The following is a 21,981-nucleotide window of genomic DNA, read 5'->3' as shown; positions in this document are numbered from 1 at the left end:
TGAGGCATTTTATTTTATCCTATGTATATTTTTCACGAGGCTGGTTTTCTGAGAGCGTAGAAGTGTGGGGAGATGGTCACTTACACCCTGGCTACATACTGGGACAAGTTTTGCTTGCTGTAATGAGTTTTTGTACTGTAGTCTCAGCCTGGATCTTGCACGGCTTCTCAATGGGTGAGTCATTCCCATGGAGGGTCGAGTAAGAAATTGGCAACCATAAAAGGCTCCAAAATTCAAGTCAAAACCAAACATGTAATATTGTAAGACATTTTGGGCAGCACCCTTCACATTCGCTGTACCCTTAGTTCCGAACATACACCATTTGCACCTTCCACTGTGTTTGGTGTCCGTGCCATCAGGCCACACACACCTCAGTTCAGACTCAGCACTATTGTATGTTATGAATTGTTGTGGTTTTATATACATCCAAAGTTTCCTGCTCCGTAGAAACACTAAGATTGAATCACTCCTCCGTGTGTATCTCTGTAGGACATTTGTGTACATGCACACATATTAGCATACCTTTGGATTGAATTGTATAAGAATGTTTGATTGTAAAAACTGTTCTTTGACCTTCATTTATTTATTTTAAAGTTAAGTAAATTTTGGTTTGGAATCACTAGGACAGGATTTCCATAAATTTTTGGAGTGGCCTTCGACATAAAATTCTGTCATTTTCTATCATGTGTTTATACAAAGCAGCATCCCATAATTGACACTTTTTAACTTTTTAAAATAAAAATATTACCCATGAAAGCATTGAAGGTGCGTGGATAGTGCAGCATCAACCACTCAGCTAAGATTTATTTCTGTATAAGAACAAGGACCTCTCTCTCATTGGTATGCAAATTAGCCTTCAGTTTTAACCAATGGTAAAATTATATGTGTTCGGAAGAATTATTTTAAACAAAACTGCTTTATAATTTCATTAAGTATTTGCTTTATGTGCCTATTTTACTTACTTACATGTTTCAGGTCAGATAAAACTTTCTTGGGTGCCAAGAGAGCATGAGTGGGCAAAGCTTTTGGTTTTATAATGGAATGGGGAAAGTTTAAGGCACCCTCCCTGGTTTACACTGTCATCTTTAGTTCAGGAACAGTTCAAATACTATTGTCTCTTCATGTTAGAGACATCTTAACCTTGACTCTGGTATTTTCTCATCTCCTACACACAACCTGATGCAGCCACGCACTGACTTATATAGTTTCTTTATATTATCTTGTTCCTTCTGTCTCCTTGGCAGCAGAGCCCTCAGTACCGTAACTGAAGACAGTAAAAAAAAAAAAAATGTAATGCCGGCCCAGCTGCTGAGCACACTGTTCCCCGGATACCTCTCCTCACATCCCTTCACATTGTCACATGCTGCTTGCTCCTTTATGTGTGCCCCAGTCATTCTTGCTCTTGGTGACCCTGCTTTCTCTTGGACTTTATTTCCTTTCCCATCTCCTCACATGTGCAGAAAAAGGGCTTCTGATTACTGGTACCTCTGTAGCTACCTAATGGCTTGACCTCTTTTCTAGCTGATAGATGTATTGGGGAAATTTGTTCCTCTTCTCTCTCTGTGTCTGTCTCTCCATCTCTCTCTGTCTCTCTGTCTGTCTCTCTCTCCATCTCTCTGTGTCTCTCCATCTCTCTCTGTCTCTCTGTCTGTCTCTCTCTCCATCTCTCTGTGTCTCTCCATCTCTCTGTCTCTCCATCTCTCTCTGTCTCTCTGTCTGTCTGTCTCTCTCTCCATCTCTCTGTGTCTCTCCATCTCTCTGTCTCTCCATCTCTCTCTGTCTCTCTGTCTGTCTGTCTCTCTCTCTCTCTCCATCTCTCTGTGTCTCTCCATCTCTCTGTCTCTCCATCTCTCTGTGTGTCTGTCTCTCTGTCTGTCTCTCTGTCTCTGTCTCTCTCCGTCTCTCTCTGTCTCTTCTGTAGGTCGATGCTCACAGATTAATAACAGCATCAAGAGAAGCATTTGAACCTCTTCAGATGGCCGTACAGGTGGTCTTGAAATGGGTTGCTAACCTTCTGTAGGATCTTGATATTTAGTTGGTCATTCTGTTAAGGTTAAATTTTATGCAGCATTTATCAGCTCAGATTGGATTAAAAAAAAAAAATTGGAATTTTTATTTCACGTCTTTCCCGTTGTGGTTTGAGGAGACATCAGCCATATGGGCTAGCCATCTCTAGGCCAAAGCCTTCTCAGTCAGGACAGAGAAGCTCCAGAAAACTGAATGACATGTGCTTCTCCCACCATCACAGAGGCTGGAAATGCGAGATGTTGGAGGTGTCTGATATGTCCTCATTCTTGGCTCTCCTGCAGCTGGCTCTCAGTGTGTCTTCACACAGCCTTTCTTTGTTCATTTGTGAATCCCAGGTGTCTCTGTGACTTTGTCTTTTCTAATAATGATGCTGCTTAGAGTGGACTGGAGTGTTTAGAGTCTGCTCTAGCGACCTTTTTGACCTAATCACCCTTTACAGGGTCCCTCTTGAAACAGCGTTTCTTTATGGAACACTGGGGAGAATACTAATTATCAATGGAGAGTGCTAACTTACCAACTGAGGGTGCTAACTTATCAGTGAAGGATGCTAACTTATCAATGGAGGGTACTAACTTATCAATGAAGGGTGCTAACTTTTCAGCAGAAGGTACTGACTTATCAACGGAGGGCACTAACTTACCAATGGAGGGTACTAACTTAATCAATAACAGTGGCATTATTTTTTTTTTTTTTTTTTTTTTTTTTTTTTTTTGCCCTAAGAAAGATGGTACTAGCATAATAGCTAAAGACTGGGCCTGCTGAATGCTTAATATTACTCAAGACAGAACTGCACGAAGCAAAGCTGTTCTGTCCGGAATTCAGGAGCGAGCCCCGTGAGAAACAGTAGTCGCTATGCCATGGCTTCTGTTTCCATCACACCGCTTCCTTCCCAGTGTCTTATTAAGCCCCACATTTGGAAACTTGGCCCAACAGAAGTACGAATGCTTGAATTATTTCTTGAATTGTTTCTCTCCTAGATGCCGCCTCAGTGGACTTGGAAATGACCGATGTGCAAGTTTTAGCAGACGCTTTCAAACGCTATCTGTCGGACTTACCAAATCCCATCATTCCAGTAGCTGTTTACAATGAAATGATCTCTTTTGCCCAAGGTTGGTTTCCTCTTTCCAGACCTCTCTGGATGGACACTGAGATGTAGATACGCTTGACACTTTGCACAGTGCTGGGTATAAGTAGAAGGCACTGAGAAAATGCTAAGCTGTCCTCCGGTGCCTCGCCACCATCCCAGATACATTTCTTTACCACACATCTGATAGAAGAGATCTAGATTTGCGTTTGCTTAGAAGCCTGCCCCTGTGGTAGACTGGCTAGTTGTTAGCTTTTGGCCACTACCTGCAAAGCTCACTGCAGCCGCAAAGGTCTTGAGCGACTATTGGAGTACTGGCACCAGAGTGAGAGACCCAGGACTAGAATGCACATTGAGGGATATTCTTACTCTCTTCCCTAAACACCCAGAACAAAATGTATCAAGGGTGGAGAGCACTCAGCATCAGGAGCCGAGGCGGCTCTGTGCTTTGGGGACAGGAAATTGTGGTTCATGACCTTCAAAGTTTAACCTGTGGTACTTATCTGATGCTCCGAGGAAGTAGCCAATCACACTTGCCGCTGCCTGATGGAGGCCAGGCTTCCGAGAGCACACCCTGAACAGTTTGTGGTTTTTTTTTTTTTTTTTTTTTTTTGACAAGAAGAGTTGCTTGCATTTCATTTGACCTGAGCTCTTTACTTTCTCACAATGCATTTCTTAATAAGGAGGACCTCTCCTGAAGAGTCCCCTATGGGCCTTCTTGTGTAGCTAAGGGAAAGAGAAGGGTGGTTCAAGCATTGGCCCATTGGCACCTACACATAGCCTTACTGTTTCCTGTTGGTTTTTTCTTTTTTTTAACTTGTAGACGTACAAAGCTCCGAAGACTACATCCAGCTGTTGAAGAAGCTCCTTCGGTCGCCTAATATACCTCATCAGTATTGGCTTACACTTCAGTATTTGCTTAAGCATTTCTTCAAGCTCTCTCAAGCCTCCAGCAAAAATCTTCTGAATGCAAGAGTCCTCTCTGAAATCTTCAGCCCTCTGCTTTTCAGATTCCCAGCAGCCAGGTAAGCAAAGGAGGAAAACAAGGCTTGGGGTGGGGGGTGAGGGGGGTGGGGAGGGGGGGAAATGGCGCAGTGCTGGGTGGTCCTAAATGGACAGGTATTTAAGGGTACCTAAAATGCTGCCTCACAGATGCACATCTTCTGTGGGCTTACTTCACCCACGTCAGTGGGATGTAGATGGATCACACAGTGTTGTTTTTAGGTGTGATGGTTCTCACAAAACCCTCTTTGTTTGTTGCAGCTCGGATAATACTGAACACCTCGTAAAAGTGATAGAGATTTTAATCTCAACTGAATTGAATGAAAGACAGCCAGCACCAGGTAAGGCTTTGGAGCATTTTGACACTCACTTTACCGCTCAGCTTTTTTTGGGGTCCTTGGAAACAGTTGTTTCTGGCTTCTTGGAATTGACACAGGTCTCTGGTACGATTGCAGTAATATGTTAATTCATGGTTCGTGGAAAAATAACAGTGGTAGTATATGTGAAATGTTGGATGTCAGGTTGTGCAGGTTTTAAGCTATTTTGGGTTTAGTATTCTTTATTTAATTTACTCGCTTGATTTAAGGTCCAGGTTGGCCTTGAACTCACACTTTGTAGCAGAGGTTGACCTTGATCTCTCAAGCCTCTTAGGCTTTAGGCTGCTGAATAAATTTATGGAGTTCATTTTAGCTGTTGACTTTTTTTTTTTTTTTTTTTTTTTTTGTGGCTGTTTTTCTAATACTTATGAAGTGGGGGGGTATAATTACTATATAATTTAAAGTATTTTGGAGTGTGTATTTTGGAAGCAACTATGCTGAGAAATGTCTTGTCAGAATAAACATTTTCAATAACACAGGCAGTATGAAAGCAGTGTTTGCTGCAGCTATTTAGACCCAGCCAGATGCCTGTCTGAAAGCAGGTGGGCCTTCAGCTAGCCATTAACCAGAGCAGGAAGTGGAGGCTCGTCTGGAACTCACCTAGAGAGTTCAAACACCCTGTGTTCTAGTAGCAGTTAATTCACGGGGCTGGCCATTTAGATTACTAGTTGGCCCCTTAGCAGGTAGAAGTGTCGTTGCGGGGCTGAGAGACAGCTTTTGCTTGCACTCTTCATTTATGCTCAGGATGCAAAAGGAGGGACCCCGCTTCTACCGTTTGGGATGGGTAACTCATACAGATTGGCAAGGCTCTGTGTGCAGCCACTGGGACAGGGCACCGGGGCTGTGCTTTCCCATCAGCCATTGCGTGGCCAGCTGTGGTTCTTTACATCTGGATGAGACAGCTTGAGAGAGGCAAGGGCTTGGCCTCAAAACCAGTCCCAAAATGATTAGGTATAGGGTCTGCGCTCAGGATGCAGGACTTGGGAAGAGTTTCTGGGGACGGGCCCCAAAATCTGGTACCTAGAGGGAGCCAGATGATAGATGAGGCAGGCGTGGTATATCCCAAACCACAGCAAACAGCATTTAACAGGGCTGCCTGTCCATAGCTATAGACAGAGTGCCCTGAGGAACCTAAGCATAGCCTGGGACTTGAGGCCAAGGACAGCACAGAGGGTTTTCCCCATATGATACTGACTTCACTGGATAATGGATTCAGGGGGTCCTGAGTTACGCTCAGGTGCTGCCTTTGACCCTAATAGGAAAGAAGGAGAGTAGGGCATGGACGTGGCTGTGACCATAGAGACTGCCAACCCTGAGACTAACCGCACGGGCTAGGAAGGAAGAGGGGCACCTAGAATAGGCAGGCCCTGAGCCCAAGGGCTGAGCTGCAACTGTCCACTTCCTCCTGCCTGGTATCGAGCTGCCTACGTGTTGGAGAGAAGGCACAGCTGAGCTTTGTTTGCCCTGAAGGGCTTGTGGGGGGGGGGGGGGGGGGAGAGAAGTGGGGGGGATAGGAGGAGTCAGTCTTCATGGTCTTCTTATGACACTCCCTGGTCTCATCAGGGCAGACACATGGAAACCCAAAAGCCAGACAGGACTTTTACAAATGAATTGATTACTAAGGGCTTGTTTGTCTGAGGGGATGGCGTTGGGGGAGGTGGCTCACCACTGGAGTTTAATATAAATGGATTAAGTGTCTTTTATAAGACAGACTTATAAAAGTAAGCATGTATCATTACCAACCATGTTCATAATGTGGCCGGATGCACAGAAGAGCGCTATAGTGCCCCCACACAGAAGTCGGTATACTAATTTCAAAGGAGGATTAGTTCCGTCAGCTCTGCAGTGCAATGGCAGAGATTTGAACATACTGGATTGTCCCACTATTTGTGCATTTGTGTAGCCTCTTCAAAAAAAAAAAAAAGAAAAAAAGAAAAAGAAAAAGAAAAAAAAAAAGAAAAGAAAAGGAATTAAACCCAAGATACTCTTAAGCTTTATCTGAGTCGTTTTCACTTCGTGCGGTCCTTTTCAGCCCCCTGAGCATGGTATAGACCCCTTGGGATCAAATGCAGGCTCCAGTCAGTGTCTCTCACTTGTGAGCACATTTCACTTCCCACCTTCAAGAGGGTAGGGCAAGGTGCCTTCATCCTGAATACCTCTGGGCTCCAGGATAGCTCCAGTGCAGTGAATGGCAGGGCATCCCTGGAAACCAAAATGACCTCTTCACTGAAGTGGGAAGGCAGTGCCTTCCTAGAAGAGGCCTTCACTGCCAGCCCAGCATGCAAGAGTCCCCAGAGGCTTTGGAAGATACCTCCAGTACATCTCAAATGAATGCTCACAAATCAGTCATTTATCGAAACTGCTGCTCTGAACAGAAAGGAGCACAGGGAAGTGTTTGTTGTGAGGCAGATAGGCATCTTCTCTGGGCCTTGACCAGGTAGTACTTGGAATGATAAGGCTGATGTCTGAGGCAAAATATCAACTTAAATAAGGCCTGTTAAGACGCAGTGTCTTAAATACTAGCTGGGAGTGCACTTCTCCCAAGACAAACGGAACTTTAGAAAGTGCAGGTGGTGGCTTTTTTTAGGGTAACTGAGGAGATAAGTTCCTGGACGAATACACTCCAGAAGGGCTTTGAAAAACAGGTCCAGTTTTAACTGGAGAAAAGGAAAGCAGTGTTTTGATTTGCAGGCGGACAGCAAACCATCTAATCAAAGTGTTGCAGGCTGCTTTCCTCGTGTTGTCTTCGCTCACTGTAGGACATTTGTACATCATGATCTCTTGGGCTTCTCCGACCTGGTCTACCAGGCATTGACACAAGGCCACGTATTAAGTGACAGTGGTATAAGGCACCACTGGGACCCCAAAGAAACACAGAGGAGAGGTTTGCCCTATGCTCCCCAACCCGCGTATGTCAGACCTGGATCTGCCGTGGAACTATCTTTGGGCCCAGCCTGTCCTATATATAAGCAATTCATTTATGCCTAAATTACTGGAACCATTATGAATCACGGGGCTCTTTTCAGGGTCTGGTCAAAAAGCCCTTTTGAAGTTTCCAGAATATAATGAGCTAAAAAATGAGAGAAGTAAGGTCCTATGGGGCCATATGGGACAAAGGGCCACAGTGCAATGTGGGTAGTTTTGGGGACAAGGCTCCATCAGCTGCACAGTGGGAAGAAGGCGGGGCCTGTCTGCCAGGGTTAGTCGGATTAACTGAGCTGTGTGGCTTGGTGGGTGGAGTGGCCTGGATGTCAGTGCCTCTCCTCCTGTCACCTTGCCAGTGTGCCTTTGCACAGTGCACAAAATGTACAGCTGTACACAGTGTTCCCAGGGCCATCTATTTCATCTGTGTCCCAGGAGGTCCCAGTGTGCTTTCTGTGCAGGCTAACATGGCCCATTCACAGCGTGTGTGTGCTCTTCAGCACCGGGTCGCTTACCTTTAACTGGCCTGTGGCTTAAAACACACACACACACACAAAAACAAACAAACAAACAAACAAACAAAAACAAACCAAAAAAACCTGTTAGTTTAATTGGTTCAGCTACATTTCTAAAGAGTAAAGACCTTGTTTTCATCCCAATTAGACATCTGAGCACAGCCTAATAATCTTCCAAATACACATATACGCTGATAAACTTACTGGTTTTTCAAAGAAATCTTAGGGAGACCAACTCATCGCGTGCATCCAGCAGCCCTTTGAGGTAAAGAGTCCTTGCTTTTATGGAAAGGGGCACAGATGGGGGCAGGTGATGGGAGCAGTGTGCTTTCTCAGCTCTGTTGGTACCTTGCTCTTCCCCTCTGTTCCTCGGTTCTCTTTAAAACTGAGCTGCTCAGACTCCGGCAGCTAAGTTGATCTCGTAACTGCAGGAGGAGCGGGTCCAGTGAACACTGGGCACCTCTGAATACCACCCATGTTTTGAATTTCATGGATGTATTCAGAAATACTAATGTAGCATAGTTGGGTTCTGGTATTGCACCCTCAAGCCTAGAGGAGGGAACAAGTGACTCTTTCTCCCCCTGCCCTCCTACACCTGTCAAGCTTAATTTTTAACCACCGGCGCATTACAAAACATCCCTGCCAAGGACCTTAATTCATGCATCTTGTTTTAGATGCCCTGGGCTGGGTTTTCAGCTGAGATGTAAGCAACAGCTAGGACAGAGGGGGAATGATTTTCAGAGTTTTACTTTTCTCTGATTTTTTTCCCCTCTCCCATTGGGCTTAAAATGTGGTCTGACATGAGAGAGTTGTTCCAAAGGTAAGGAATGAAACTTTGGAACAGATACATGTCCCGGGAGAGAGCCCAGTGCCGTCTCATTAAAACCAGCAAGTTTTATTCAAGATCTGCAACGGCATTCCGGGTGTTGTCTGCCCTGCGTGGGTGCTGGAAGATGGTTTACTTCTGTTTTCGCAGCACAGCCCCCCTCTGTCTCTGAAGGGACAGGGTGGGGGTGGTGTCAGTTGTCACTCATCGTGGGGGAAAGAGTTCATTTTTCTGCTAGACAGTGGGCGGCGCGCCTTTGCAGAAAGCCTGTGTCAGTTTTGTTTGTTTGTTTGTGTTGTTTGCATATGTGAACCTTGGTTTGCTTATTAGCTGAAAAGGATGTTTTTCCTTACTGTGAGTTCCTCGGGAATCACTGGACGTGGCCTTATGCTGGACAGCCATACTTTCTCAGTTGTCTTGCATCGACCTGATAAACACGTTCCTTTTACCTTAGATGGCTTTGATTCCTTCACGTCCTACTACGTCTTTCTCCTGGTTTCTGTTCATTCATAGTGGTGCACACACACCTAGGAGACGCAAGCTTCCAGGCCTCAGGTGATAGCTCACTGGATGCCCAAAGAGGCCTCGTTCAGAGCAGAAAGCATGTCACAGAGCTTTCAAGCCTTGTCTTTGCCTCTGAAATGAGTCACACAAAACCCCGAGGAAAGGGATACTTGCCAGCTTGGAGCATCTAGAAGGTGAAGTGAGCCTTCAGTTATGCATGTGCAGTCCCAGGCAAATGGGACACTGAAAAAGCATATAGTCTCTTAAAGGGGTTTAAAAGCCAAATGAAAATTATTTCCATCTGTGCCTTTTGTTTATTAGTGAATTATATATACATGTATATATATTCACCAGCATATTTGTATTATGTTAATTAGTTTGTGGGGCATTTTGGATTACAGAGAGGGTGAAAATTGGAAGTGATGATTTTAAGCAGAGGTGGGAGTTACTCAGTTCACCCAGCAGAGGGCGCCCTCCTTAAGCTAATAGAGAGCATGAATCTTATCTGTGGGGAAAGAGTCTGCTCACGCTTGAATGACGTAGAGCCTCCTCCACGGTGGGTGATTGTACTAGTCGTGAGGAATTTGTTTGAAACTAGGTGTCCACAGCTCTTTAAAGGCTTTCCTGGAGTACACTGCTTTATGGGAGATACTTTTGTTCTGAGACATAATAGACTGTCAAATTTACATTTTAATCTAAAAGGTTCTGAGGTGGGTCCAGAAAGGTATGTGGAAGAAGCCAATGTCTCTTCCAGAGAGGTTGTGATTAAAGCACAGCAATACATACCAAATAAGAAGGCAGCTTTATTTTTCTTAAGCTGCAACAAAACCAGAGTTTTATTTGATTTCTTGTCAGGTTTTACTTTCTGTGACCAAGGAAATCACAGAGCAGGGGCAGGGGGCAGAGACTGGAATAGTTTAGGATCAAAAAGTCTGAAGGTTGAGTTCTTTTTTGTATAGGGTTTTCTCCCTCTGCGGCCATGCAGGATTTGCCAGGGGTGATCTCTAAAGTTACTGTCATGCCTTGAGGTCCAGGCGCTTTGTGACTTTTTTAGTTGTGGTTCAAAAGGTTGAAGTGGGGGTCTTCTGTGCGGATGCGATGGGGATTGAACTCTTCTCTGGCCGACAATCCTAAACCCATTTAGCCTCAACGTCCTCTAATAAAGAGCTAAAATCCAAGGGACTGAAGGGTATGTCTTTCTCCAGCCTGTCCTTTGCCGCGCCCAGCCTGCAGTTAACCGAGGCAGACACACCTCTTAGAAAGTCCGATTAGAAAGTCCTGGGGCCTTTTGAAGGTGAGCTGAAGTTGACCTCTTGAAGATCTGGGCTTGTGGAGGATGCCCTCCAGAGGCTGCCAACCCAGAGTGCGGCGTTCTCCGTGAAGGGCTTTCCTGTTACACCTGCGGGGTAGTCTGTGCCAGTGTGTGGGAGGAGGTGGACACTAGAGCGAGGCACCCTGTCCTAGACTGTTCCAAGAGGTTTTCAGGCCTTCACAAAGGAGGCTTTGATTCTATTTTTTGCTGAACTAGCTGGGTTATTTCCTGTGCTGCTTTAATGCGGGCCACTTGAGCCCCCGGAGCGGGGGCTGCAAGCGCGTACAGGCACCATGGCCACCAGGGAGGACTATTTTCAGCACCCCCTTACAATGCCCTTCTCATTTCCAGGGCGAAAACCAGCAAGTTAGTCTTGTCTCGGCCACTTGTCAGCCCGGTGACAACTTTGACTTTGACTTGGGGTGCTCCTCCCCCCTCCCAAAATCCCTAGCTCAGCAAATATTTGAACCTGCCCGAGTTAATCATGAAGCCACGATCTTTATCTGAGCGAGACTTGCGAGCGCCCGCCGGGGTTCCTTTCTTCCCCCCTTGCAGTAGCGCGGCCCAGGGGGGCTCTGCTGGAGAAGCTGAGGACGTGCTGCCGGGGCGGGGCGCGGGGCGGAGGGACCGGCTGCAGCCTAGCCCCGGGAAGCCGGCGAGGCCAGGCTGAGTCGCGCGCCCCCGCCTTGCGCGTTCTCCTCCTGCTAGGCTTGCTACTGCCATTACCGGGCGGGCGGGGGAGCCTCGGGGGCTGGGCCCACTTGATAGAAGAGCAGCTTCTTTGGATTTTTTTTTTCTCGGTGGGATACTAGCTGTTCAAAGCGAAACCGTTGAAATGCATAACCTGCAAAGTAAGTCGCTTTTTTCATTTATGCACTTCTCGGCACCGGGCTCTTTTCTCTGCAAGCCATCCTCTTTAGTTTGGCGGTGTGTGTGTGTGTGTGTGTGTGTGTGTGTGTGTGTGTGTGTGTGTGTGTGTGTTGGGAGTGTGTGTGCTGGGAGTGTGTGTGTGTGTGTGCTGGGAGTGTGTGTGTGTGCTGGGAGTATGTGCGCCTGGGTGAGTACTGCCTGGGGAGAGCAGATGGGCGATTAGGGGAGACACTCCCTTCTGTCCTGGGGCGGGGTGGGGGTGGCGGGTGACAGGACACACTGCAGGGAAGAGATGGGGTTTAGGTTTAGAGTTTAGAAAGTATTGGGCAGGAAGTTGGGGCCAAGCCAGGGCTCAGAGACCATGGAAAATCACCTGTCTCTCAGACCTGCTCCTTAGGTCTCCTTGCCACATGGCAGCAGCAGTCTGCAGCTAAGCTGGCTTTCTGTTAAGTGTTGTACACATGGCTCTTTGAGCTGACCCCTGGACCATACTGTCCAGAGGACTTGTCTTTTTACTCTTGGGAGAAGACTCAAAAAAAAAAAAAAAAAAAAAAAAAAAAAAAAAAATCTAAGGACGACTTCACCACCATTTTTACAATTTTTGTTTCATTTGTTTAGGCTTACTTAAACCCATAGAAGTGTGAGCTGGAAGGGACAGGGTTGAGTCTGCTGTCCCCAGTAATGCAGAAATGGCCTAGTGTAGGGGGCTCAAGTGGGACCGCACGCACACAGCCAGGGGACAGAATGCCTGGCTCGACTTTCAATGCTGTGTGATCCCAAAGTGATAGAAATCTGCAGTGGCCCCTGTGTGTGCCATAAATCATCACACAGATGCAGAACATACAGACCCACAAAGCCCACCCTTTCAAAGGAAGCCACATCTACCCTGGAGTAGCACCCCCTCCACAGTAATGTGAGTGTCAAGAGGTCCTGGCTCCCAGTGGCTGTGTTACCTCAAGCTCCAGCTGTGGTGACAGAATTACATGCAGAATGATTTAAAGAAGCAAAACGAATCATTACATTTGTAGGGAAGTTGATTTCTTTATATTGAACACTGCTAAGAAGGGATATTTGTTGCTGGCCCCCCCCCCATAAGGCGCCAAGCCAAAGAGAATGGGGGAGGGCAGAGAGAGAGAGAGAGAGAGAGAGAGAGAGAGAGATTACATCACCTTCCTTAAAGCAGTGAGTAGTGAGATGGGTTCCTGTGTAAAACAGTTGGTGGAGATCACCTGTACTCTGTATTCTGATATATGGCTTTTTTTTTTTTTTTCTAGTAGAAGCATCTTGTTGCCTAGTGTTGTTAGGCAGTAACATTGGAGTTTATCAATATTGGCCATTTTTTTTTTTTATCATTTTTGCAAATAATAGACATCTTCATTCCTGGGCTGAGTTTTCATGATTATTCTCTCAAGTCTTGTTTTGACCTTGGGCTCTCTGGTAAAGGCATTTTGTCTAAGTACTGTCTCTTGGCTTCCCTTTTTAATGTGGTGCATTTATGGCAGTGTTTAAGATCCAAGCTTTCAGTGTATTGTGGAAGACTGGACTAAACTATCCAGAGTGCTTGCTCCTTTCTGCCTCCCCTGAATCTAAGGACTGTGAAATAGACCTTAAGAATAGTATTTTGATGCCTTTGTAAGGTTTTTATACTCAGGAACAGCCAGGCTATCTCTAAAGCCCAGATGCCCGAGAGGGACAGAGCTGGAAGCTGCAGTTTATCAGCTTTTGTCAATCTGCCAACAGCGGAATGTACCATGCTGCAAGGAGTAATAAAAAGGGAATTAGTGCGGTGCTAGAAGAAAGCAGACAAATTAGACACCTTTCAAACCGGTGAGCATGTAGCCGCTGCTGCAGCTGTGTGACATGTAAGGTTCTCAGAGCGAGGCTGGGGCCATATGAAGCCGGCATCCAGGAGACCTGATGAAGCAGGAGGAGTGGTCTGGTGACATTTTTCTGACTTGATTGGCTGGGGCGTGTGATGTAATAGGTTACAGTGCAGCCCCGTATAGGTTTTAAAATGAATTCCAAGACACCATTACAAAGAAAGCCGGACTCTTTTCTTATAACTGAGCACAGCCAAGGAAACTCTCGCACAAATGTACACCACGGTTTGGACCATGGAAGATCTGGACGTAGAGTGTGCCAAGACAGATATAAACTGTGGTACAGACTTGATGTTTTATATAGAAATGGATCCACCAGGTAATACTGCAGTATTAACGGAGAGCACTAGTTAATTTTGTGACTTTAAATTTTTTTTTTAAAGGGGCTGTAACAGATCCTCTTGAGGTTGCTATTTTTACTAATTTGTTTCACGGTTTAAAATTAGTTTGATTAGAACTTTAAAATTAAACAGATTCTTTGCCTGTCTATAGCAGCAAGCAGCTCAGGCTGTGTTGTTCATAAATGCTGGTTCTTGCTGAATGGATGGGAACTGGATTCCACTTTTTCTGCTGCTGTCGTTCGTTAATTGTGATCTGTGGCAAACTGGGCTGTATTGTTGTATATTGTTCTTTTAATTAAGAGGACGCGTCCTTTGTGCTGCTTTTCTCTGCTGGCTGTGGACTCAAACCGTGTGTTACTTTGATAACACCGGGTGCTTTAGGAAGCATGTGAGCTGTGGCAGTGACTCTTCTGACAACCTGAGACGCTCGGAAATCAGATGTGGGGACTTTCTTGCTCTCTCTCTCTCATGCTGAGATACTACAATGGAAAACGAAGTCAGCTTTCCTCACTTTTGTAAAATAGTCTCGCTAGACACCTGAAATCTTCCGGGGCATAAATAAAGCAGTTACGGTGCTTTCAAAGTTAACAGTTTCGGATTTAGCTAACAATCCCGAGGTGGTTCCTCCGGTTGTTCTCTCCAGGGTCAGCCCTCCCCGCACTGAGAAAACTCTGAGGGGCTTCTTGTCACCCTCTTCTGGGTGATTATGTGCATATACTGCTTTGACATTGTCGATGCGGGGAAAGGGCTTTTAATCTGGCCTAACGTGTAGAGCCTGGTGTTTCCCCCAGGAGATGTAGGTCACAGATGAGTTTCTTAAAGTGGCTTTGGCAGAAGTGTTAACCTAGAGGAACCCGGAACCGAGTTCTTAAAGCATACTGCTGTAAATGCAGGCTAAAGAAGGGGGAAAAAAAAAAAAAAAAAAAAAAACCTGTGACTACTACGCTCCTGCAGGACAGAGCAACCAAATGTGACTTTCCTAATTAAAGAAGAGAAGGAACGAAAGCCAAACTCCAGGCTGTTATTTCTGCCGTTCTCAGAGGCTCCTAGTCTCCTACTTCAGCTGGAGCTCCCTGGGCACACAGCTAAAACCTAGAGCTGGAAAAATGCTGACTCTGATTTTGTTTTGAAATTTCCTCCCATAGCCAGCCCCAATCATTTCTTAACCCCTAGATGTATGTCTGTCAGTCTGTCCGTGTGCCCGGTTGTGTTGCCCTCCCCACCCCCATCAGTTACTTCTACTTTCTCCTTTTCAGTTTTCATTTTAAGCCATAGCCTGCGATTTCTTTTGAAGACAAATATGTTCTGTGGTGTATGAAATTGTGACTTCCCTGTGTCCTTTCCCCACCCTCTTCTTTTCACCCCCTCCTCCCCTCTTCTCCCTCCTCCCCTCCAATGTAAATGTCTTTTAGTAAATTCAATTCCCTTTTAACTGAAAATAGAGTTAGATTTTTATACATTTTTAATTAAAATAGAATTAGACTACCTTCCCCTCCCCTTTACTTTTGGTTGTCATTGTAATGAAATGCTATTCATCTGAAAAGATGCAAGTCTGATTTTAAATGTGCACTTGGAGTTCGGATTGCAAACCACTTTTTTTTTTTCCCTTCTTTGCCCACAGCACTGCCCCCTAAACCACCCAAGCCCACTACTCTAGCCAACAACAGCATGAACAACAGCATGTCCTTACAGGATGCTGAGTGGTACTGGGGAGACATCTCAAGGTAAGGCCACAGAGCGCTCCGTTTCCACCAGATGCAGGGAGGTTCCCAGTAAGAAAAGAAAGCACCAGCTTGCTGAGTCCCACTTTTTAGGATGTCATCCAACATAAGCACAAAGCACAGTTGGTCTTCTTCCAAAGACAAAAAGAAGTCACTGAGGGCTGGGGCGCTGGGGCACTGTGGGTGCTGGATGGCACGGGGGAAATTGAAACCCCAGGAAGTTTCCCTCTTGACAAGAAGCCAGGGAAGCACCAGAGGGACAGGGCACTGCCTGCTTTCTCTACAGGAAGCAGGACTTTAAGAATAAAGAGTTTTGCTCCCCTCATATACTCGTCAGCTAGGGAGCTAGGGTAGCTAGTACGGCTGCTTTTTTTTTTTTTAATCGTGACTTTCTGTGCTGATTTGTCAGAAACTGGTTAAAAAAGAAAAAAACTTTGTATTATATATATGCCAGTAGTGTAAATGAGTGTGTATCGTGCCCTTGTATGTGTGTGTGGGGGGGGGGGATGAATGTACAATGCTTTTGTATAAGCAAGGAAGAAACTGAGTGACTTTTGAACACGTACAGAACCAACATGTAACTCTGCAAGGACAGGCAAATGTAAAGATATAGAGCCTTTGGATTTTCTGCTCAGTGTCCTAGAGGATGGTGTTTGTTAAGTCTAAGGGTGCAGCCCTGTGATACAGCAATCTCTAGTGCAGGAGGGGAAAGTGTGCATGCGTGCGTGCATGCATGCGTCTGTCTGTCTGTCTGTCTGTCTGTCTGTCTGTCTGAGTGGATGGCTATCCACAGTTGAAGAGTAAGCATGGTCTTATATTGTGCTCATTGTAGGGAAGAAGTGAATGAAAAACTCCGAGATACTGCTGACGGGACCTTTTTGGTACGAGACGCATCTACTAAAATGCATGGCGACTATACTCTTACCCTAAGGTGAGCTGGGGAGCCAGCCGTAACTGCGCTGTCTGGCTGGTCATGAGAACATTGTTTCATTAGATTTTTTTTTCCCCGTCCTTAAATTAGCACATAAATGTAATGGGGTTTTGTTTTAGGGTTTTTAAACATACCTGGCTCATCCCTCCCCGCACCTCCTTCTCCCGAGAGAACTACTTCTGCATCAGAACACTTGAATAATCACTATTTTTGTATTTTATTTACAGGAAAGGAGGAAATAACAAATTAATCAAAATCTTTCACCGAGATGGGAAATATGGCTTCTCTGATCCATTAACCTTCAGCTCTGTGGTTGAGCTGATAAACCATTACCGGAACGAATCATTAGCTCAGTACAACCCTAAGCTGGACGTGAAGTTACTTTACCCAGTGTCTAAATACCAGCAGGTAATTCACGCCCAGCCCCTCCCACCACCCGAGCACGGGGGCCGAGACACTCTCTAGCATAGACAGTGATCTGAAATTGGGTTTTGACAAACTTTACACCATGACCAGCATTTCATGGTGGCTGCATCAGATGACACACTGACGGTTCGATTAAGGATGCTTACTTGAGTAAATAAAATGCCTTATCAACTGAGTTCTTTTCCCCCCTGCTTGTATATCCTTCCAGGATCAAGTTGTCAAAGAAGATAATATTGAAGCTGTAGGGAAAAAGTTACATGAATATAATACTCAATTTCAAGAAAAAAGTCGGGAATACGATAGGTTATATGAGGAATACACCCGTACTTCCCAGGTGAGTTTAAGAAGAGCGAAGTGTCTCTGGCCCTAATGTAGCCCGTGCTTAGTTAAATCCTGCAGTGAGCTTGCTTCTAACTGGTGAGGTCCCTGGGAGCTTTCCATTAATGCAACACAAATCCTGACCCGAGAGTTCTGCCCAGCCTGGACATATAATGACTGCTAATGTCAGTTTGTCCAAGCTCTGGGATGGAGAGTTCATATCCATTCCCCGCTGCTGTGAGGAGAGGTGGCTGCATTCACTGTGCTGATAAGCAGAGAAAGTGGCATGGATGATATAAAATAGAACTGCTTTTTTAAAACACTAGCCAGGTTGTACTTAACACATCTAGGAAAACACACACACACACACGGAACAGCTAGTGAAAAAAGAGGCCCTGAATTTGAAAGAGAGCAATGAGGGGACATATGGGAGGGTTTAGAGGGAGAAAAGGATAAGGAGGAAATAATGTAATTATATCATAATCTCAAAAACATAAATAAACAAACAAAAGAACTTTTAAAAGTGAAAGTAGACAGAATTCTCCACCACAAGAAACATTTGTTTCTATAATTATTTGACTAGAGTTTGTGAATTCATGCCCAGCTCTGCTAACAGAGTACACAGACCTTCACAGACTTTCCCTATCTGCTGGTCTTGTATCCTGAGGATGCACAGTGTAGCCTTCTCCCTCACTCCCCACCCCGGTCCTGTACCCCGAGGATGCACAGTGTAGCCTTCTCCCTCACTCCCCACCCTCTTGATATAGATGTCTAAGCTATTTGTGTTGCATTGATGCTACATCAGGCTCAAGCAGTTTAGAGACAATCTGGAGTCAGGGAGAAATTTTCTCAGGCTTCATGTGGCCATTACATCACTTCTGGCTGTTAGTGGTCAGGAGGGCACCTGGTGGTACCCATGGACGACTGTTCTGACAAGCAGCTCATTTGCACTGCATCATCAGCTAGCTTGTCTCTTGCAGTTAGAAGTCGTACTCTGAAAGTGATGACATTGCCCTTATGAAACTTGTGTTGCAGGAAATCCAAATGAAAAGAACGGCTATCGAAGCATTTAATGAAACCATAAAAATATTTGAAGAACAGTGCCAGACCCAGGAGCGATACAGCAAAGAATACATAGAAAAGTTTAAACGAGAAGGCAACGAGAAAGAAATTCAAAGGTAGGTCAACCATGAGCGTTCCCATTATCCTTGAGACAGAAAATAACAAAAATCGTTCAAGGCCGGCCAAACTGATGATCTCACTTCCTGTAACTTGGTCAATTTTAAAATGAAGTAGACAAAGCGTCCTACACTCTGGGGGGGGCCTTGCACGGTGTGTGCAGGCGCTTACTGGTCTGTTTCTCCTGCCTGCAGAATTATGCATAACTACGATAAGCTGAAGTCTCGCATCAGTGAGATCATCGACAGTAGAAGAAGATTGGAGGAAGACTTAAAGAAGCAGGCGGCTGAGTATCGTGAGATTGACAAGCGCATGAACAGTATTAAGCCGGACCTCATTCAGCTGAGAAAGACAAGAGACCAATACTTGATGTAAGTGTTTGAAATAGGGCCTGGAGGACTAACAACGGCTAAAGTCAAAGAGGGGTTCTTAATGCCTTCAATTTGCAAAAAACTCTTTCAGGTGGCTGACGCAGAAAGGTGTTCGGCAGAAGAAGCTGAACGAATGGCTGGGAAATGAAAACACCGAAGAGTGAGTCCCTGCCAAAGACGGGAGGCAGCCTGGGGCTTTTGCTAATGGGTTTTTACCGACTCTGCGACACCTCTCAAGCAAAAATGCACAAACTTAGTGGCAGTATCCAGAGTTCTATAAAGTGAAAAAGTTGAGCCCAGAAAGACCGGGGGGTGGGGGAATTTCTTTTTGTTTGGTTTTTAACCCACAATTGTATAAATGTGACCCTTTGTGCCCATAATGATGTCCCCTGAACATCAGAAAAAAATCTCCAAATATTGTTGGGGACAATGGGAGAAAAACAACAATTATGTTCAGTATATTTTGAAGTTTAAGTATATGTTTGGTTAATTATTTGAGACCTGGTAATCTTCTTAATACTGTCCCTGTCCTCTGCCCAGGTACCTAAAGGGTGACTGCTGACTTGGGACACGGAGATAGTAATAACTTTTTGCTAGCCATTCACCCTGGCGGGGGTGGGGGGGTTGAGGGAGCTAAACAAAAAGAGAAAGATGATCAGATGAGTCACCAGATTTGACTTGCTCAGGGGGGGAGACCCAGGGGCAGGAACAGGCTGGGGTTCCATCTGGGATAGCCTTCAATCACAAACGCTCCCTTCCTCTTCCCCGTGTAGCCAATACTCACTGGTAGAAGATGACGAGGATTTGCCCCACCACGACGAGAAGACGTGGAATGTTGGAAGCAGCAACAGGAACAAAGCCGAGAATCTGTTGCGAGGGAAGCGAGACGGCACTTTCCTTGTCCGGGAGAGCAGTAAGCAGGGCTGCTATGCCTGCTCTGTAGTGTAAGTAGCTGAGGAAAACTTCCTTGTTTTACACTTGCTTCTGCATTGGAGATGGGGACTTGAAAGCGTTCTAACCTTGAGGAAAAATGTAGTGTGCTTCGGCTAGCCAGACGAACCTGTCACCAGCTAACGGAGACGCCTTCCGCGGATTAGTAGAACTGGGACAAGCCAATTCCTAGATGTCTTTAGGTCTTTTCTCGGTGTCTTAATTATAGGCAGAAATGGCCACGCCTGTCCGCTGTCCCCACTCACTCCTCTAAAAGTCAATATAGTTAGAATGCAAGGTCATTTTTGTGAGAACATCACCTAAAATAGATAAAGCACTCCTCCAGGGGATGGCCAAAATAAGAGGAAGGACCCTTTTGCAATTATTCGGAGATACATCGCCCCCCTCCCCCCCCCCCCCCCCCCACCCCAAACCAGGCCGATTTTGGTCTAGTTCCTTTTTACTTCTTAATAATTTGGAGGGGTACTCTGAAAAATAAAACTTGAAGCTTGGCCATGGTGTCTGTAGTCCTAGCACCCAGAGGCTTGGGTGAGGCCATGGTGAGCGATTCAAGTCAGCCTAGGCTACAATATGGAGACCCCGAGTTAACCAAAAGAAGAACAGTGCGAGGAAGGTTTGGAGTCACTAGCATCATCGGGACAGAAAAATAAGTGTCCTCTTGTGTGGGAAGACACTAAAAGTACCTTATATTCTATGACCAACTACTGCTTCCTGTGGGAACTATCCATCCCTAGAAGACAGAGAGAGAGAGAGAACTTGGAGTTAGGATAAGAGAATGCAGGCTAACTGCCAAGATAGAGAGTGGTGGTGATGGTTCAAGGAGAGCCTGAGAGAGACCTGTTCATAAGTGGAGGGAAGTTAGCATGTAGTCTCACAAAGACAGCACCTGTGAGGACGGAAGCTGCCATTTGTCACATGCTTGCCACTCACAGGAACTCTACTACTCCCTCCTTTAAGCCAGTTAGCAGTCCAGTGAAGCAGGCCCGAACACCTAGCCCTTGTATATATGTCCCTTGAGTTAAGAATGGCACTAATAGTTTACTGTGGCCTTGGGACTTCGGCTCCCCACGATGAAAAACAGACCCCATTCACTGCGCCCTTCCGTGATGACGGTTTTAGTTACAAATACCCTGTGGGTATTCCAGATTGTCTGAGAGCAGTTCAAAAGACCTTTTTTTTTCCCGTTATTCCCCTTTCCAGGGTAGATGGCGAAGTCAAGCATTGCGTCATCAACAAGACTGCCACCGGCTATGGCTTCGCCGAGCCCTACAACTTGTACAGCTCCCTGAAGGAGCTGGTGCTACACTACCAGCACACCTCCCTGGTGCAGCACAATGACTCCCTCAACGTCACGCTAGCATACCCGGTATATGCACAACAGAGGCGATGAAGCGCTGCCCTCGGATCCAGTTCCTCACCTTCAAGCCACCGCAAGGCCTCTGGGAAGCTAAGGGCTCCTCTCCAGCCCGACCTGTGAACTGAGCTGCAGAAACGAAGCCGGCTGTCTGCCCCATGGGACTAGAGCTTTCTTGGACAAAAAAGAAGTCGGGAAGACAAGCAGCTTAGGGCTGTTGGATGACTTAGACGTTTCTAACTTTAGCCTGTTTCTTTCTTTTCTAATTTAAAGCCACAACACACAACCAACACACAGAGAAAAAGAAATGCAAAAATCTCTCCGTTGCAGGGACAAAGAGGCCTTTAACCATGGTGCTTGTTAACGCTTTCTGAAGCTTTACCAGCTACAAGTTGGGACTTCGGAGAACAGAAGGTAGACAGGGCTGAAGAGCCTGTGCCCGGGGCCGCTTGGTCCAGCCTGGTTTAGCCTGGGTGTCGCTGGGTGTGGTAAGCCCAGACACTGTGGATTATTTCCTTTTTAAATGAACGAACGGTATGTAGCAGAGAGGCATGTCTGCTCACACAGGACACTTTGAGAGAGCATCACTGTTGCAGTATATTCGGAGGAAAAACAAAAACACCAGAAAATATTCTGTTTAAACTTGTCAAACCAACGAGCAACGAACCCACCAACAGAGCAACGAGTGCGGACAAGTGGACTTAAAATGACATTCAGTATATAAAATATGTACATACTATCGGGTGACTAACTATCATATAGATGGATTTGTATCAATACCAAATAGCTTCTGTTTGTTTTGCTGAAGGCTAAATGTGCAGCGCTATGCAATTCTTAATTTGTATTATTGTTGTTACCAGTTTCAAATACACCTTCAGAATAAGCTTCCTTCACCCCTGTTTTTGTTGCTTGAAAATATTGTCCCTGATTTTTGTTAATATTTGTTTTGTTATTCTCATTATTTTTTTTTAAAGAAATGTACAGGATGCCAGAAAGAAAAATGGCTTAAGAATTAAAACTATGAAATATTTTACAGTTTTTCTTGTACAGAGTACTTGGCTGTTAGCCC

General features: G+C 45.5%; 1 protein-coding gene across 3 annotated transcripts in view; it reads left to right on the top strand.

The window, feature by feature from the left end:
- Pik3r1 (phosphoinositide-3-kinase regulatory subunit 1) overlaps nt 1-21,102 on the top strand; it is a 71,901-nt gene extending 50,799 nt beyond the window's left edge. The window contains exons 4-15 of one of the 3 annotated variants that reach the window (XM_051172568.1): nt 3,006-3,137; nt 3,936-4,137; nt 4,376-4,455; nt 15,283-15,385; nt 16,215-16,313; nt 16,541-16,721; nt 16,948-17,073; nt 18,093-18,235; nt 18,431-18,607; nt 18,699-18,767; nt 19,381-19,551; nt 20,759-21,102. In XM_051172568.1, the coding sequence (XP_051028525.1) occupies nt 3,006-3,137; nt 3,936-4,137; nt 4,376-4,455; nt 15,283-15,385; nt 16,215-16,313; nt 16,541-16,721; nt 16,948-17,073; nt 18,093-18,235; nt 18,431-18,607; nt 18,699-18,767; nt 19,381-19,551; nt 20,759-20,948 (1,673 nt within the window). In that variant the 3' untranslated portion in view covers nt 20,949-21,102. Of the gene's footprint in view, nt 1-3,005; nt 3,138-3,935; nt 4,138-4,375; nt 4,456-10,523; nt 11,422-13,238; nt 13,640-15,282; nt 15,386-16,214; nt 16,314-16,540; nt 16,722-16,947; nt 17,074-18,092; nt 18,236-18,430; nt 18,608-18,698; nt 18,768-19,380; nt 19,552-20,758 lie in introns of those variants that run through there. The other 2 variants (XM_051172570.1, XM_051172569.1) reach the window with 2 other exon arrangements.
- Nucleotides 21,103-21,981: the final 879 nt, after the last annotated feature.

The sequence above is a fragment of the Acomys russatus genome, chromosome 30, assembly GCF_903995435.1.
Source record: "Acomys russatus chromosome 30, mAcoRus1.1, whole genome shotgun sequence".
Lineage (NCBI taxonomy): Eukaryota > Metazoa > Chordata > Mammalia > Rodentia > Muridae > Acomys > Acomys russatus.
Note: the sequence above shows the minus strand (reverse complement) of the source record. Positions and strands in the feature narration are given on the sequence as shown.